This window comes from Protopterus annectens, chromosome 5.part0 (assembly GCF_019279795.1).
Source record: "Protopterus annectens isolate FY-2018-M chromosome 5.part0, PAN1.0, whole genome shotgun sequence".
Classification (NCBI taxonomy): Eukaryota; Metazoa; Chordata; order Ceratodontiformes; family Protopteridae; genus Protopterus; species Protopterus annectens.
The window spans coordinates 135,744,376-135,763,333 of record NC_056735.1 but is presented as its reverse complement, the minus strand read 5'-3'; the positions used below and the strand labels follow the sequence as shown (position 1 = coordinate 135,763,333).

Here is an 18,958-nt window from a genome sequence, read left to right as displayed (position 1 = left end):
AGTTAGAAAGAGTTCTTGGTTAAAGTGTTTTTTGCTACGGATGGTCCTAACTATATAGGGAATGTTAAAGCATGTTTTATTTCTGATAATATATATGAGAGAGTGGTCACTAAGGTCATCTGGAAGGGTTCCTATTGAATATTTTTGTTGTGGACAATTTGTAAGAATCCAGTCTAAGATGTTTTTTTTTATTATATTTGTTTATTCTAGTAGGAGTGTTTATAGCCTGTGAGAAGCCATGGAGGTTAATATGAGAGGAAGGATTAGTGCTGTTACATAAAGTCCAATCGATATTAACATGTGCCACCAGGCCACATATCAAATCTTTTAAGCATACAGGTAATACAGTTCACTGTTTTTCAAGTCAATTTATGATAGCAACAACAGTGTTTTCATTACAGAGTGGCACTTCTGCACATTTGAGCAGAAATAGTCAATGTTGTAATCAGAAGAAAGTTCGGGACCTCCTGTATTTTTTTCAGCTTGCAAACATGAAGCATTGTTAAACATTAAATAAAGCTGTTGTAAGACTAATGAGTTTAGGCTGCAGAACCCCAAATTAAATACTTCATGAAAAAATTACAAAAAGTCAGTCCAAGTCTGTGGGAGTTCCATCACAGGAAAAAATCTAAACTGTCTTCTGAAGACTTTCATTATTGGCAGGGTATGCAAAGACTAAATGTCAGAAAATTAGAGCCCATAATTAACTTCAGTACATGTAGTAATCATGTTCATTGTTGTTTTCTACAGGCATGTTCCTTGTCTACCTTTTTTGTGATACTGCATAAGCCCCCTCCCCACTCTAGTTCACTTAGGTCCTCAAATGCACTGGTTGAGTCGGACATCCACTGTCGTCATGTAACCGCACTAGCAGCATTGGCATTAAGTCCAAAACTTGTGTGTCGTGGTTGTTGAAGGGCCAAAGATACTGGCTGATGAAGGGACTTTTAAGGACTAGAGACGAAGCAAAAATGTGTATAAAAACTGTGTCCTACTTGAGTGACCTTGAAGGTCTAGTTGTTCGTGGGTATTAAAAAGGATACAGATAAAGGATTACTGCCAAGAAAACTTAATTTTTGTCCGTCTTCTGTTACAGCTGTTTTAGGTACTCTTGGTCTTTCCAAGCCATCCTACAGTCAAGATTCTCATCGAAGCTGGAGTGAATTTGATCCCTTACCTTCACCACTGTGGGACAAACCCTCATCTGAGCCTCTCACTCCTTGGCCTGCAGGCTCAGGTTCTCCAACTCATCCAGCTGCAGTAAGTATCCACTGAATGCTTTTTTTGTTTGCTTGTTTTAGGTCAATATTTTCATTCTACAAGAACTGCTTCCAGACATTTAAGATGGATAACAGTCAAAACTCTTATCCAGTAGATTTTAAATATGCTATAGCAGATTAAATATAAAATATAATGTGGAACACCTGATGTGGTCCTTGGGAATCCTTCAACTTCTCCAGATAAATCATTTCTTTATGAGATGAGGTTTTTCAGCATAATGCTGGTTGATCATTCTGCCTACCCCTCCTTAGGCCCCAAAACCCACATTCACAAAGTTACGCCTGTTGTAGAACTCTGCATTTACTAACATATTTAGTAGTGCACTGACTTTAAATTTTGATTTATGGCAGGGAAAGCAAATGTAGTTCTTAATGGTGAAGTTCAAGTCCTTACAAAAATTCTGTCCATTTTTGGACAACATTTTTGCTGTAATTGCGAGAATCTTTATATGACACTGAGTTGTCATGGACATTGCAAGTTTTATTAGCAAGATACTCATCAAGTAATAATGTAGGATTGCATAAATTGATTGTAGTCCCCTTTGTCAGGGACCAACTTATCAAATGCCATGCTTTGCACCCCGCATCCATTGTAAAGTGTGGTACTGAAATCTGGAATTCTAGAAATATATACAAAGTGAACATGACTTGTTAACAAAGCATTTTTTTCAGGAGCAGGTCCTTCCCACAGCAATGTTCCCTCTATTTCTTTTTTAAGTCATGAACAAATGGACAGGGACATTTTGCAGCGCAGCAAAAAAAAAAAAAGAATAGCAACACACACTAATGATGTCACACTGTTATATGTTGATGAGCAAAAGAAGTCATATTGTCACACTTTGTGTGCATTATATATATATATATATATATATATATATATATATATATATATGTGTGTGTGTGTGCATATATATGCCTCCTGCAGAAATGTAGTAAAAAGTGTGTTTTTTCATTTGGTGGTGTTATAGGTGGAGGGGGTGTTATTTATATTTGCTTTGTAGTTTTTGATGATGTGAGCTTCAATGTTACGAGTTTTAGATGTTTTGAATTTTCGATCTTATGGTGTCGCTGTTTTGAAATTAGATTTTATGAGTTTACGATCTTTTGAAGTGGAACCATATATATATACACACACACACAGTATGTTTTATATATGTATGCATATTCAGTAAGCATTTATGAAAATATATATATATATATATATATATATATATATATATATATATATATATATATATATATATATATATATATATATATATATATATATATATATATATAAAAAATGAAATATTACTCCGTGTCTCCACCAGGTCGAGGGAAAAGTCCTTTAACTGAGAAGATAAGCACTTTTGGACTTAACAGTCTTCCTTCAGACCTAATTACACAAAGCAAAGACTGTTATTTAAACAAACAAACTCCTAATGATATGCAACAGCACGGCTAAATAGTCAATAGAATGAATCTAAAATGATGAAATCTCTATACATCCAATAGGAGTCCAAAAAGTCCTTGTGACCAAAAAGCCTACATTCAGAATTATCCAGTACGCTAGATAATGACATTCATATGTAGCAAACAACCAAGGACGCTCTTAATTCATTGCACTACATCAGTAAAATCACATAATAAAAATCATGAATTCAAAAGTTCATGCAATTAATTAAACCAGTTAGCATACCTAACTCCATTGGAATAAAACTCATAATCTTAGTTCTAGCACTATCTACATTAAAGGTAACTTACATATAAAGAGTAGCCAATAATTAAATACTTAGAACGTGCACAGAAGTAAAAACACTAAACAATAGAATGCTGAAACTAAAATAGCGTAAGGTATTGTCCTCAGTATTGAAAACTATACAGGTTAAATAGCAAAAAGCTGCAGATGTCTAGATGTAGAAAATGCAGTTAGCATTGTATAAAAAATACAGTTATTAAATAAAGATGTATAAATAAAGAACAACACTATTAGGAAAGAGCACAAGTAACATTAGTCCCTTATTGATTAAAAATTAGCCAATACACTCCCTTGAACAGCAATAATAGCCAGTGGGGATCACCCATATCCAATATCCATAGTAGTAAGTCTCGATGGTAGAAAGAAGATCTGGTCAAAACATATGTATGCTCAAACAGTGGGAGAATAATAATCATTGCTAAGCTAATAGAAATAGGCCATTCATTGTCATTAAACAGAATCAAGAAACTTGCAGTTTGGATGCTTCCCCCTTATTAAATTAATAACCAAGGAACTAAACAAAGTGAAACTGTAGACATTATTCCTTATTGGTTAGGAACTAGCCAGTAGATGCCATAATACAAAAAGAAGTAAATAAAACATTAACACAAAGTTCATTACTCAACTACAGTTTGCATTCCGTTCAAAATTATGAATTTCTTGGATGAGGATTAGAATAGGTGATGTGGATTAAAGATGTAGAAATTAAAACCTAAGGCGGAGGAATGAAACCACCTGAAAACAAGATGGAGCTGGACATTCCTGCATAGGTTAACTAATGTCCAGTAAAGCTCCTAAAATCAAAAACTGAACCAATCATAAGTCAGAAGACAAGCTAAACTCTCAGGCTTAATATCTCAACGGATGCATGAGAAAGAGAGCATTTATTCAGAAACAGATGTCTAAAATAAATACCTCAAAGACTAAATGAATAAAGTGCAAATATTGAATAAAGGTCCTATAAATACATTGCTGTGGATCAAATAACTGCATAAACATTATAACTAAAAATAGCGGACAGACAGAAACAGGCCATAAACTATCAGTTAGAAATGCTCTCACATAAATAGCCAATCCGCGATCTCATACAAAAAAAAAAAAGTCCAAAAGCACCTATACCAAACTGTTTGCGCTGCAATTTCAGATTCTTTGTGCATTAAAGCTCTGAGCAGAGACGTTCACATTAAACTAACCAAAACCATATATATATGTGGGATCACTACATAATCTCAAAAGTTTGAAATACCAAATTTCAAACTTTCGAGACTATATAGCCAAAACCCATAATTACCGAAACACCAGAAGCGCGAATTTCAAAATCCCGATGATCGGGAGTTTGACATTTGCGCTTCTGGTGTTGCGGTATGATGGAAGGTCAGGTAAGTATTTGTTTAAATGTGTTGGTTTGGGGTTTAGTGTGTAAGCGTGTGTTGTGACTGTGATGTGTGTGCATGAGGAAAATGTAGGTGTGTGGTGGTGTTTCGTATGTTTGTGTATGTAGTGTGACATTGAAGTTAGAACATTTAAATAGGGGGGTGTCTGTAGTTGTGTTTGTGTTCTGGGGGAAGGTGTGTGTATGTCTGTAGTGTATGTTGAGTGTAGGTTTTGGTAGTTTGAATTTTGCGGTTTTGATGTTTCGGTATCTTAGTGTTTTGGGTATTTGGTCTCTGGATTTTGGACGTCGGTTGTTTGGGTTTTTGGGATTTAGTAGTGGTCATATATATATATATATATATATATATATATATATATATATATATATATATATATATATATATATGTGTGTGTGTGTGTGTAATATATTTACATATATATATATATATATATATATATATATATATATATATATGAGCACTACAGAATCCTGAAAGCCCAAAATCCTGAAAACTCAAAAATCCTGAAAACACACAGGATACCAACACTTACTATATTGCAGTACAAGTACATACAGAAACATATTACCCTTCAACTATATGCAGGGGGGGCTGCGCCCCCCATAGCCCCTGCTACTTATATATATATCAACTCCGAGATTGCACTTCACTACACTAAGTGCAATCTTGGAGTTGATATATTAAAGTAGCAGGGGGTGTGGGGGCCTGCAGGTGCAGGGGGGCTTGCCTCCCTGCTTATACTTGTAGAACAGTAATATAGTTTGTGTTTTATTTTTTTATGTATGTACTTGTGCTGGAATATAGTAAGTGTTGGTATCCTGTGTGTTTTCAGGATTTTGAGTTTTCAGTATTTTGAACTTTCAGGATTTTGGTCTTCAGGATTTTGGGCTTTCAAGATTCTGTAACGCTCCTTTATATATATGTATGTGTATATATATATATATATATATATATATATATATATATATATGCATAAAAAACTCTAATTTCTAAAACCACATACAAGTAAATGAATGTACATATCTAACATAGACGTTAAGCCACGAATGGAACAATGTGATCTTAATACTACTACCACTCTACAGTCCATGGTGAAAGCTAGGTCAGTGCTAATTGCACTATCAATTAATAAACTAAGACTGCAACATCTACCACCAATTTCTTTAAAAACTTAAACATAAAAATTTCAAACTCAATAAAAATCAATACAAAATATTACATATGTGAATCGTGAAAGATGGATATTCTGAAATCTTGAGACCACCAACTGAATATATCAGATTATGAAAATATGGAAAAAAACTGATATAAATGTGTATATAATTGATATACATTAATTCATCAAGTATATTCAGTACAAATCGAAGATTATGCATAAATGTATCTGTGAAGATTGGGGAGAGATGGGCGAAGGCTGCCAGCCTAGTCAAATAGAATTGGCTTGTAGTGGTGTGGGTAGAACGAATTCCTATAGCTTATTTACAGTGATCTCTAAAAGTGTTTTGTAGTCTAAAACAGCCATGCAGTGTATACTCAGAGTTCAGATCACAATTGTTTTATTTCTTTTGTTAGCTTAGTGTTAGTCAGGGTAAGTAGGCAGCATGTCAGCAGAAGAGTATGGAAAGCTGACAAGGAGCCAGCTGGCCGAGACGTGCCAGGCTAGGGGACTGGTGCATGGAAACCTGACTAAATCAGACCTGATTGCAGCCTTGGTTACAGCTGCATCAGAAAACAGCAGCCTGGAGGACAATCAGATTGACAGTGGAGAAATCCTTGGAGAATGGACAACTCATCCTTTCTGCAGTGGACTTAAAAATCTAGCTAGATCTAAAGAGACTTGAGTTGGAGGCCAGGCGTATGGAACTAGAAGCAGCAGAGAAAATGAGGAGTCTACAAGCTGATTAAAATGAATGGCAGAGGAGGCATGATAGGGAAATACTGACTCTTCGCCAGAGTCATGGAGGTAATGAGGAAGGGAGTAACTGGACCACAGAAGCACAAAAGGTCAGTAAATTTCATCCACAGTTTAAAGAGGGGGATAATTTTGATAGCTTCATTCATATGTTTGAGCAGGTATGTAAACAGTATGAAGTTGACCAAGGGCTCTGGGTACAGTTCCTGACCCTCTTACTCCATGGTAAAGCTGTAACTTCTTTAGCAAAAATGCATGACACTGACTGTTTTGATTATACTGCTGTAAAAAGACACGTCTTGGAATGTTTTAAGCTAACACCTGAAATGTATAGGAAAAACTTTCGTGAGCATAGACACAAGGCAGATGAAAATGTATGTGAATATGTTGCTGAACTGAGCACTTATTTTCATTGCTGGGTGAGTGGATGTCAGGTCACCACTTTTGAAAGGCTGGCAGACCTTTTGGTAAGGGAACAAGCCCTTAGCATTTTGCCTGAGGACATGAGGATCTGGTTAGCTGATAGACAGTGTGCTACTTCAGAGGAGTTGGTGCAGAAGGGAGACCTATACCTAGCAAGTAGGGCAGCCCTGCACAGGAAAGGGACCCCCAGTACTGCTCATGGGATAAAGGAACCCATGGTGGGCAGCACAGACTGCTCCAACAGAATCTGCCAGTAGCAGGGGAAGCCACTAGTCCAGTTACATGTCCAGGAGCTAGGGTTAAAGGTTTTGAATGCAACCAGTGGGTCCATGTGGCATATAGATGTCCACGGAGGCAAGGTGGGGAACCAAAGGTGAGGGAGCCAGTAAGTGGGAAAGACAAAATGCCAACAGTAGGTTGTCTTGAGACAACAGGGGTATGGAACTACCATCCTGCAGATGTCCTGAGAGGGAAGGATTTGGATGAGGCAGTACTATGTACTTATGCAGTTACATGCAGTGAGGCTAGGAGACAAGCATGTGGGTCTGGTAGCCTGGGGGAGACCCAGACAGACTGCATACTTGCAGCCAAGGACTGCTGAGGTGGTTACTTCAGGGAGTGAGCTACACTGTAGCAGTGAGACTGAATGTGAGCCACAGCTACTTGTGGGTACTGATGTTCCCTTGGACAGGGTAACTGCAAAGGTAGAGGTGAGTAGTAGTACCCAGGCTGACAGTGAGGCACCGCTGTCAGAGGATGCCAGACTTCCTGTGGAAGGGGAGCTGGGAAGAGTTACAAGGAGAGACTTGAGACAGGCTCAGCTGTCAGACCATGCATTGCAAGGCCTGAGGCAGATAGCTAGGGAGGCACCTGATTCTCAAGGGAAGGGGGAATCTGTATACTGGAACAAAGGGTTACTGTACAGAGAGTGGACCCCTGAGGGGAGGGCTAGAAGGTGTGAGAGTACAGCAGTTGGTAGTGCCTAGATCTTACCGTGTGGCGCTTCTAGCCATTGCCCATGATATTCCCTTTGCTGGTCATATGGGCATAAAACGTACAAAGAGGTGTATTATGCAAAACATCTATTGGCCTGGAATTTCCAGAGATGCAACAGGGTACTGCAGGACCTGTGAGCAGTGCCAAAAGTTAGTCAAGGCGGGAGACAAGGTGAGAGCTCCTTTGATGCCTTTGCCCTGTGATTGAGGAGCCATTTCAGAGGGTAGCTATGGATATTGTGGGTCCTCTGAGTACCCCAAGTTCCACAGGGAAAATGTACATTCTAGTGATTGTAGATTATGCTACATGATACCCTGAGGCAGTGGCTTTGTCCTCCATTGAGACTGAGAAGGTGGCAAATGCTTTGCTAGAGATTTTCAGCAGGGTAGGTTTCCCAAAGGAAATACTGTCTGACAGAGGTACCAATTTTATGTCAGACCTGCTGGCTTGTCTCTGGAAGTTCTGTGGGGTGAAGCACATGAAGACCACCCCCTACCATCCCCAGACTAATGGTCTTTTTGAGAGGTTAAACTCTACAATCAAGTTCATGCTATGGGCATTTGCAAATCAGTTTAAGAGGGAGTGGGACAAATATTTGCCTCATCTGTTATTTGCTTACAGAGAGGTTCCCCAGGAATCCACAGGTTTTTCACCCTTTGAGTTGCTGTATGGGCATAGGGTGAGTGGACCTCTAGATTTAATTTGAGATGAGTGGGACGTGAGTGTGAGTCTCACAAGGAGTCTGTTGTGGCATATGTCCTGAACCTCAGGACAAGGCTCAAGGAACTCATGGGCCTGGCCCAGGAGAACCTAGCAGAAGCCCAACAACAGAAAAAGGTGTGGTATGACAGGAATGCTCGTGCTAGAGAGTATGCTGTAGGGCAGCAGGTGATGGTTCTCATTGATGTCAGACACAATACGTTGCAGGCAGCTTGGGAGGGACCCTACAAGGTGGTAAGAAGGGTAAGTGATGTTAAGTACATGGTGGTAGTGCTAGGCAGATGGCAGGGGCCCAGATTGTACCATATTAACATGATGAAACCTTACCATGATAGGGCGGCCCTTGTGCTGAGCATTTGCAGTAGATTGCAGGAAGAGTCTGAGGGAGATCTGGGGACTGATCTCCTCAGTGAGGCTCGGGCTGACACCTCAGTGGAAGGGATAGCAGTGTCCCAGCAGCTATCTCCTACCCAGGTATGAGAAATCCGAGCAGTGTTGCAGGAATTTGGGGACATGTTCACTGGGAAACCAGGGAGCACCCACCTGGTGCAGCACCGGGTGGATACTGGACCCCTAAGGCCTATCAGGCAGGCCCCATGTAGGGTGCCTGAGAGAGTTAAACAGACTCTGAGGGAAGAAGTACAGGAGATGTTGGAACTAGGGGTGATTCAAGAGTCCAACAGTCCCTTGGTGCCAAGGAAGGATGGCAGCAACATGTTCTGTGTGGATTACAAGAAATTAAATAGTCACACAGAGTCAGATGTTTACCCCATGCCTAAGACAGATGAGGCAGTAGAGCAGCTGGGTGGGGCTAAGTATCTTACAACCATTGATCTTACCAAGGGTTACTAGCAAGTGCCCTTGACTCCCAGTGCTAAAGAGAAGTCAGCCTTTGTGACTCCTTTTGGCTTGTATGAGTTCACAAAGATGCCATTTGGGATGAAGAATGCCCCAGCGACTTTCCAGAAGCTGGTAGATCATATCTTAGCAGGAGCAGGAGGGTTTGCCCTTGCTTACATGGATGATATTGCTATCTACAGCCATTCCTGGCAAGAGCACCTTTAGCATGTCAGTGAGGTGCTGGGCAGACTACAGAGGGCAGGGTTGACCATTAAGCCAAGCAAATGTCAGGTGGGTATGGCAGAGGTCTCTACCTAGGACATAGAGTGGGAAGTGGTAAGGTAAGACCAGAACCTGCCTTCTTAGGGACAGCAAGGTACTACAGAAAGTTTGTTCTCAATTATAGCACCATAGCTGCTCCCCTCACAGACCTGACGAGGAAGAACAGTCCAGATAAGGTAGTGTGGGCCCCAGCATGTGAGCAGGCATTTCAGAAGCTTAAGGAAGCTTTGGGAGGACCCCCTGTGTTAGCCAGTCCAGTCTACAGCAAAGACTTTGTTGCGCAGGTGGATGCTTCAAACTATGGGGTGGGAGCTGTACTTAGCCAGATTTCTTCAGAGGGAGAAGAGCACAAAGTGGTTTATCTCAGTCATAGGCTCCAACCCAGGGAGGAATGCTATCCAGCGGTAGAAAAGGAATGTCTAGCCATAGTGTGGGCACTACAAAAACTTCAGCCTTATCTGTATGGAAGAAAATTCACTGTGATGACAGATCACAGCCCTCTAACATGGTTAAGCAGAGCCAGTCAGCAAAATGCCAAGTTGCTAAGATGGAGTCTGGGGTTGCAAGCATATATGTTAGTGCAGCACCGCAGTGGGAATAGCAATGCCAATGCAGATGGGCTGTCAAGACGGAATGGGGTGAGGTACACCCAGATAAACCTGACACACTCAAGCGTTGTTTCTCTAGGGGCACTTGAAAAACTTGCTTGAGTTCTCCGGGGGGGGGGGAGATGTGACGATTGGGGAGAGATGGGCGAAGGCTGCCAGCTTAGTCAAATAGATTTTGATATATAATTCTGGCATTTGTAAATAAGTGTAGAAATACAGGCATGTTTTCTTGAGTGTAGAATACTGTGAAATGTGGAACTGTAAAATATGTGACAACATTGCACTCTACTGGCCCAGTGAAGCATGTTGTGACCCTTTAATGTTAGAATTAGGCTCCAGTGAGTCTGGATGAAGGTTTCATGCCCATTGTTTTAAAGCTAAAGTTTATGACCAGAATTTAGATGTGGAATGTGCTTTATTGCTCTGGTTTCTCTTAGAGTATACATGTGAAATGTCTTGTATTGTAAGTTTCTGAGCAGGTGTTAGATTGCTAAATAATGCAGTTTGTTTGCCTAGGAAAACCCAAGTCTCAACATGATGTAATTTGGGAGGGACCCATCACACATGTTTATTAGTAATGTTTAAATACTATTTCTGACAAGAGACTGAGAGCATTTTGATCTTGGATATCTAACTCGGCACTCTGCCTAAGCTCACATGTAAGATGTTCTTCATCTCACATTGCTGCAGTCCTTACACTTGGGTAGTCTGCTGTCCTCGGTCATTTGACTGACATCAGCATATCCTCAGTCTTTTGCCGCATGGTCCGATGCAGAAGCAGCACTGCAAGTGCTCTGAGATTTTTCGATTTCAAGTTTCAGACCGAGTTCAAAGTTAATATTTTAGTTTTTTCTTGCCTCAGTGATTTACGGATGTCAGAAAAAGTCAATAATTGCATTTCTTGTGGGAAACAGATACATAGAGATTATCATACTTTGTGTATTCCTTGCTTAGGGCCTGAGCACAACGTTGTTGGTTGTCGCTCTTGTGCTAGATTTAATAAACGCACTATAAAGAGAAGGTTGGATTGTGCAAGGTTAGTCTTTGGAAGAAGCGAGGACAAAGCAGTTAAGCCTAGGCTAGAAGAACCGCCTGTACGGACGCCCGGTTCTTTAGAGGTGTCGTAGAGGCGGTGGCTCGGAGGTTTCTTTGTGTTCCCAGGGTGAGACTTTATTATTGCAAGATGTGGCCTCTCAGGAGGCAAGTCAGGCTGAGGGGCTTCTCAGGTTTCCCTTCCTAGGGTGGCTAGGCCCCTCCTTCTGTTTCAAAGGCTTCTCCCAGGGCAGGCCAGGTTTAGCTTCAGTTGGTGTTACCCTAGCTCTTCAGGAACTGTGCCCAAGAAGCATATGCTTAAAATGGCAGAAGATTTGATTACTTTGATTAGGGGTTCTATGCCTCCTGATAAGAGACCTAGGATGGAGCCTGAGCTGGGGGTTTTGAGCAGGCTTCAGATGTTTCAGTCTACTCTCCTTATTCTGATTCTGATGTGGATGATTCTACTCCTTCTGCTTCTCCTCCTGAGGATTTTTCTTTTTCAGAAACTCTTCATTCCATGAGGGAGCATTTTAAGTGGGAAGGTCAAGACTTCTCTGATTCAGGAAAAGGCTTAGGGAATTTTTGTTTTACCCCAGCATAGGCCTTTGGCTATACCTCCTGTTTTGGATGTAGTGGAAGATGTTTTTCTGAGGCTTCTCTTAATCCTGATTCTTTGCCTCCTGCTCCTGTTAAGCCGGATAGGTATTACAGGGTGCCTGAAGCTCATAAGTATCTTTTTAAGAGTCCTAGGGCAGACCCAGAAACTGTTAGCCAGGGGCCTAAAGGTGTTAAGGCTTCTGTTGTAAAGAATTCGGTTCCTGCAGACAAAGAGGCTAGGGCCTTGGATAGATGGGGAAAGAAAGTTTATACTTCTTCCACTCTTGCTATGAGGGCTTTGAATTGCCAGTTTCACATGTTGAAATATCAAAACTATCTCCTTTCACAATTGAAGTCTAAGGTTGATGCTCTGGCAGTAGGTATTGATTGTAAAGAGTTGCAAGATTTAGTACATGTTTCTGAACAGGTGGGTAAGCATTCTTTGCAATGTGGTTTTGATGCTGTACAGGCCTCGTCTAGGGTGGCTGCCACTGGGTCAGTTCTCGCCTGGCTAAGGGATCAAATTTTGTCTGAACATGTTAAAACAAGGATTTTAGATGCTCCTTTACAATCTGACGTGTTGTTTGGTCCTCCTGTTGAGGCAGTTTTAAAGAAAATGGAAGACAAGGCTAAGTCTATGCAGACTGTTAAAGATTTTTTGCAGGTCCAGCCTCCAAAGTTTAGTAGAAATTGGCCTACTAAGGATCCTTCTTATGATTCCCAGTCTAGGGGTAGATCTAGGCGTGGTAGGGGCAGAGCTCAGGGCTCTTTCAGGCCTAGAACAGGGAGTTCTCCTGCACAGTCTTCGGTGAGGGCAGGGGTCAGTCCTTAAACAGACCCAATGACCTACCTTTTCAGCTGCCAGAGCCTTCTCGTCTGGCAGCACCTTTGGGAGGAAGGTTGGCACTTTTCAAAGAAAATTGGAGTTTAATTACCCAAGACAGATGGGTTTTGGATATCATACACCACGGTTACAGGTTTTATTTCCATACCTTGCCTCCTTTCAAAGGCATGCCAGACGTTCCTCCTCAACAAAGAATAGAGGCTCACAAGCAAGTTTCTCTGTTACTCCAAATAGGGGCCATACAGCCGGTCCCTATGCCAGAAGATTTTATTCTGTTCCTAGTACCAAAGAAGGGGAACACGTGGAGACCAATTTTGGATTTATCTACCCTCAACACTTATCTGGACATTCCCAAGTTCAAAATGTTGGCGTTACAGCAGCTTTTACCTCTGCTGGGCAAAGATCATTGGATGGTAACTTTGGATCTCAAGGAGGCTTACCTTCATGTTCCTATCAGACTAAGTTGCAGGAAGTATCGTTTTTCGAGCTGGGACTTCTCATTATCAGTTCTCTGCATTGCCCTTTGGCTTATCTACTGCGCCCAGAGTGTTCACGAAAGTTCTGGCTCCAGTGATAGCTTTCTTCAGGCTAAAAGGAATACAGATCTATCCTTATTTGGACGACTGCCTGATTCTGGCTCAAGGAAGGGAAGAGCTTCTTCATCATTTGGAATATGTGATAGCAGTGCTAAGATGCCTGGGGTATTCTGTGAACAAAATAAAGTCCAGTCTAGTACCCTCTCAGGACATGTGCTTTCTGGGTGTGAGACTGAATACAGCATCCCAGATGGCCTTTGGACAAACAAAAGAGTCTATCCCTTTACTTCCATCAGCTATCTCATCAGTCCGGGCTGACTGCAAGGACAGTCCTTCAAGCCTTAGGGTTCATGGCATCAATGCCAAACTGCATATGAGGAAGCTGCAATGGTATCTCAAAATGTATGGACACAGCACTGCCAGGATCTAGACACTGTCATTCAAATAATACCTTGCATTCAAAAGGAATTTTTGTGGTGGGCTCAGGAATGTCACCTAAACAAGGGACTCTCTGTGACCAGTCAGATTTTAACGACAGATGCCTCAGACAAAGCTTGGGAGCTCATCTAAATGGAAAGTGGATACAAGACAAGTGGCCTGCCAGACTACAACATCTACATATCAACCTGAAGGAGATGTTAGCAGTCCAGTTTGCATTAATAGCTTTCAAGGATTTACTTCTTCCAGGGCAGGTGTTGATTCTAACAGACAACACAACTGTCATGTGGTACATCAACAAGCAAATTCCTATCCTCTATGCAGGCAAGCAATGATTTTGTGGGAGACTGCTCTCAGTTTACAGCTCAATCTTCAGGCAAGGTTTCTGCCAGGAGCACAGAACTCCTTAGCAGATGTGTTGATTATGGATCCCGTGGAAATTGGATCCTCATGTATTTCAGAAATTGACAGTGTCATGGGGAACTCCAGACATAGATCTGTTCGCTTCTCCACTAAACCATCAGCTGCCAAAGTTTTGCACAAAAGGTTTCATCCCACAGCTTGGAAAGTGGATGCTCTTTCTTTCAATTGGAGCAATCTTCATGTGTATGCCTTTCCTCCTCTGCCTCTCCTCCCAAAGGTACTTCTAAAGGTCAGACAGGACAAGCCAAGGATGATTTTAATAGCTCCAGATTGGCCTCGACAGCACTGGTACCCATTACTGAGAAGTCTGGTATGGAAGCCTCCATGGCCTTTGCCTTCGATCCCACACCTGTTGTCACAGGAGGACAGCCATTTGCTGAATGTCAAACTTCACTCTCTTCACCTAACGGCCTGGCATATTCTGTTTTGAACCATAGAGGGTCTCAACTTTCACAACAGGTTTTGAATGTGATTTTGGAAGCTAGAAGGCCTAGTACAAAGATAAATGGAAGAGATTTTTATTTTGGAGTGCAGCAAAAGATTTTGATGTTTCTGAGCCTAATTTGAGTGTGGCTCTTCAATATCTTACTGAGTTACTGGACAAAGGTTTGTCTTTCTCTTCTATTAAGGTTCATGCTGCAGCAATTTCTCACTATGATTGTGTCCCACCATTGTTTTCTCATCCTTTGTTCAAGCAATTTCTTAGAGGGGCAAAGAATATAAGACCCCACGAAGAGCTCCTACTCCTGCTTGGGATCTCAATTTTGTGTTGGAGAAACTCACTCTACAACCTTGAGCCTGCAGCTACTTCTGAGTTGAAATATTTATCATGGAAGACTGCTTTTTGTTGGCAATTACCTCTGCAAGAAGGGTTTCTGAATTGCAGGCCCTTATGGTTGAGCCTTTCTTGATTTTCCATAAGGATAGGGTATCATTTAATCCTTCCTTTATGCCTAAGGTGGTTTCTAGTGTGGCTTTAAACCAAACTATTCATTTGCCTACTTTTTATGCAAATCCCCAAAATAAAGGGAAAAGATTTTGCACACTTTAGATGTACACAGGCAGTTGCGTTATTATTTGGACAGAACTAAAGGGTTCAGGCAGTCTCAGCAGTTGTTTGTTTCTTTTGCTTTGAGTTCTCAGGGCAAGCCTGTGTCAAAACAAACTATTTCTAAGTGGATTGGGTTTTGCATTGCTTTCTGTTATTCCCATCATGGCAAGGAGATTCCAGCTGGGATTAGGCCTCATTCCACTAGGGCTACTGCCACATCAACAGCTTTTGAGGGGAGTGGCAACCAAGGATATTTTGGAGGCAGCTACTTGGAGTTCAGTGCATACTTTCTCTAGGCATTATCACCTGCCACTTTACTCTAAATCCAGGGCTGGTTTTGCCACTGCTGTTTTGCAGGGCATTTTGGCAGCTCCTGCTTCCTTGTAGTTAGCCATCCTCCCTTACCTCTGCTTTGGGATTCTACCCAAGTGTAAGGACTGCAGCAATGTGAGATGAAGAACATAGTACAGTTTTGTACCTACCATAAATGTAGATGTTCAAGATCCACATTGCTGCAGTCCACCCCCCCTCCCTCCTTCCCCTCTGCAGTTAGAGGTGGTTGTGTGGGTTGGGTTGTACATATTGTGTATATTGTATATATTGTACATATAGTTAGTGCTAGGGTGGTTGGTTGATTGTTTGCTGTCTTTTGGTTTTGACCTTTATTTTTAGGGTTTTCTGACATCTGGGGCAAGAAAAGACTGAGGATATGACGTCGGTCCTGCGCATTTGTACCCTGCCGTCCTGATGTCAGTCAAATGTATACTTTGATATGGACTACCCAAGTGTAAGGACTGCAGCAATGTGGATCTTCGAACATCTACATTTATGGTAGGTACAAAACTGTACTTTTCTAGCACTGTAATTTCTTGTAGGAATAGTTAAAGCTAGTAAAGATTAATTAGGTATTTTTCTTTAAATCAGACCTGTCCTACTGTATTATTTTAAGTTTCTGTGTGATCTCTGAACTCTTAGATATCTCTGTGGTGTTGTAGTTTTGTCTTGTGTTTTAATTATTATTAAATATTTTAAAAACCTTTACCTGTGGTTAGTTTGTGTAGAGATAAGCTGTAGAGTACATTGCATATTTATAGAGGTTGTTGTAATAGGCCACTCTAAAATAAGCTTATACTGAATAGTCACATTACCATTGGATAATAATATTGCACAGTAATAATTGGATACCCTTTTAAGGGCCTTTTAGTAGCTGACATTATTATCTGGGTTGTGGCAGGGATTACTACCGTATGGTCTGGGTAAAGGGGCACAGCTGGAGAATCTGTGTCAGCCTTTCCCAGGAGAGTATGTGAAGTTCTATAGATACTTATGTCAAAGTTTGTGTGTGTTGTGTCAGCTACTTGGGCAGGGACACAAAGCACTGGTTGGACAGAGAGGGTACTGGAGGTTTTAGCTTACCCAACTAGGCTGAGACCTGGACCCTATAGCTGTGACAGTGGGGAATCTTATTGGGGACCTGGTGAGCAAGTGAGCAACCAGCCCCAGACTGACTGTGATCTCTGTGTGCACTTAAGGGAAATTGTACTTTACTGTGTATTAGTTATCCTTTCCTCTCTTCTATGAGACAACCTCCCTGGTGTTAGTGGTGAGGATTGAGGCTCCTTGATTGCTGGGCCAGGGCACAGTCATCACAGTATCCACCCTAGCAAAACATAACTATGGTTGGAATAATGCAATTAGGCAATAAACCAAAATGTTAAATCCAGGTAGTAGGAATAACTAATACTATGATCATTGTATTCTTTGAGCCTTTAGGGTAGGTTTCAGTGGTGCCGCAGTATTCAAACCCGATGTTTTGTCTGCTCTGAATTCTATAATCCACCTAATCTTCATCTGTTCAATCTTCAGAACTATATCCCCACAGCATATACCTTCTGAGATAGTTTGAATTGCCATAAATTTGAAGTAATGTCCAGGCTGCAGAGAAATGTGTTTGAATAGAGGGTTCCTTACATCATGTAGCCTTATACCACTAATATGCATAGAAATTCATTCTTTGGACCGTCGATTGGTCTTACCAAAATAAAAAGAGCCACAAAGCGTACAGGTGGCGATGTAAATCAGATGTGTTCTGCAGTCTACATAATCATGGCAAAAATACCACTTCTTCGTTAAAGGATAAATAAACTCATTTGCAGTACGTATGTGGGGACAAGATGTACATGTGGAGCAGGGGAAAGTACCTTTCTTATAGATAATATGTGACTGGCTGGATTTATTTATGTGACATAACAGTTGTTTCAGAGTATGATTCCTTTTAAAGCTAAATGACAGTTTAACCCCCACAATGTTGGGATCTGATCTAAGAATTTTCCAGAAGCATTTAAGAATATTGCAGATCTGATGTATATCACTTGCTTAAGTGAAAATGCATCTATTAGAACTTTCTCGCCGGGACCCCTCAGTCGATCCCATATGTTGTCTGTGCATAAAAAAACGGCCTTCCAGTAGTATGTCTTAAAGACTAAACATGATCTTTCTTCAAAATAATTTTAGTTGTCATATAGCCCCTATCCTTAAGTCAGTCTCTTGTGGTATTGACTGTTGCAGCAAATTTGGTCTCATCAGTATGGAGTCTGGAGACTTGAAGAAATTGATTCTTAATTACACTGGAATAAGTGTATGGGGGATGCAACTGTTGCGATATAATAGATTATTTTTCCAACAATCCTTGTTAAAAATACTAGTGGAGATGATTCCTTTTTCACTAATAGAAATTCTCATCTAAAAAGTCGATACTGGAATTAAATTGCTTCAGTGAGAATTTAAGAAACTCTGTAATTTTTTCAAGATGAATGACAAACTCCTGTAATTGATCATAAGCGCCATCCCACAAAAGATAGATATCTACGAATCTGTTGTAGAACTCTAACATGATGAAGGGGGATTGTTAAAAATCAACGCTGCTTCCCAATTAGCCAACACCAAGTTGGCATAGGTGTTGGCACATGGGGTGCCCATAGCTACCCCCATCTCTGACAGTAAATGTCCTCCTCAAAAGTGAAGGCATTATTCTCCAGAACCAATTCCAGAAAAATGCTAATTAACTCTATTTGGTCAGCATCAAATGAGCTATTCAAAATGAGAAACTCATTAACAGACTTGATTCCATATTTATTAGGAATAACTGTAAAGAGGCTAGTCACATCCAAAGTGGTCATAATGTATTGAGTGACTCCATTAGTCATGCTCATAAAATCATACAGAGCATGCAAGAAGTCTCATGTCTTTAATAACAGCTGGTGCATGTACTAGCCCCTCCTTAAGTTGTCGATCTAAGTACAGAGATATAATCTCTGTAATCCATCCATATCCTGTGACGATTGGGTGCATAGGTGGATCATCCAATGCTTTATGAATTTTGGGAAGATAGTTAATCGCAAGAATCAAGGAATGTACAACTAATACGTTATATAATTCTGAAGATATTTTGTGTAGTTCAAAACTAATGCGAAGCCTTTCCTTAACATTCAATATCAATCTAGAGACAGCCTCTTGTGAAATCTTGACATATGTAGAGTTTTCACTGAGGAGTTGTAGCATCTTCCAGTGGTAAAGGCAGATTCCTTTGCTACCAGACCACCCTTGTCAGCGGGTCTGATCATTAATTGGTTATTATGTTGTAACTGACATAAAACTTCCCTTTCTCTAAAGTTCAGGTTAGTTAAACCATGTTTCTGCTTATTCAATAACATCTGAAATCTCCTTTTCACAGATCTGCATGAACATATCAACAGTCTGATTATTCTGCGGTATGAATATACATGGTTTATACAACTTGGTGGTCATATTAAGGGCAGGTTGGTCACAAAACAGTGAC

General features: G+C 40.8%; 1 protein-coding gene across 2 annotated transcripts in view; it reads left to right on the top strand.

The window, feature by feature from the left end:
• TMEM131 (transmembrane protein 131) overlaps nucleotides 1-18,958 on the top strand; it is a 3,850,119-nt gene that overhangs the window by 3,764,656 nt on the left and 66,505 nt on the right. For both annotated transcript variants that reach the window (XM_044072169.1, XM_044072168.1), the window contains exon 40: nucleotides 1,097-1,260. In XM_044072169.1, the coding sequence (XP_043928104.1) occupies nucleotides 1,097-1,260 (164 nt within the window). The remainder of the gene's footprint in view (nucleotides 1-1,096; nucleotides 1,261-18,958) is intronic.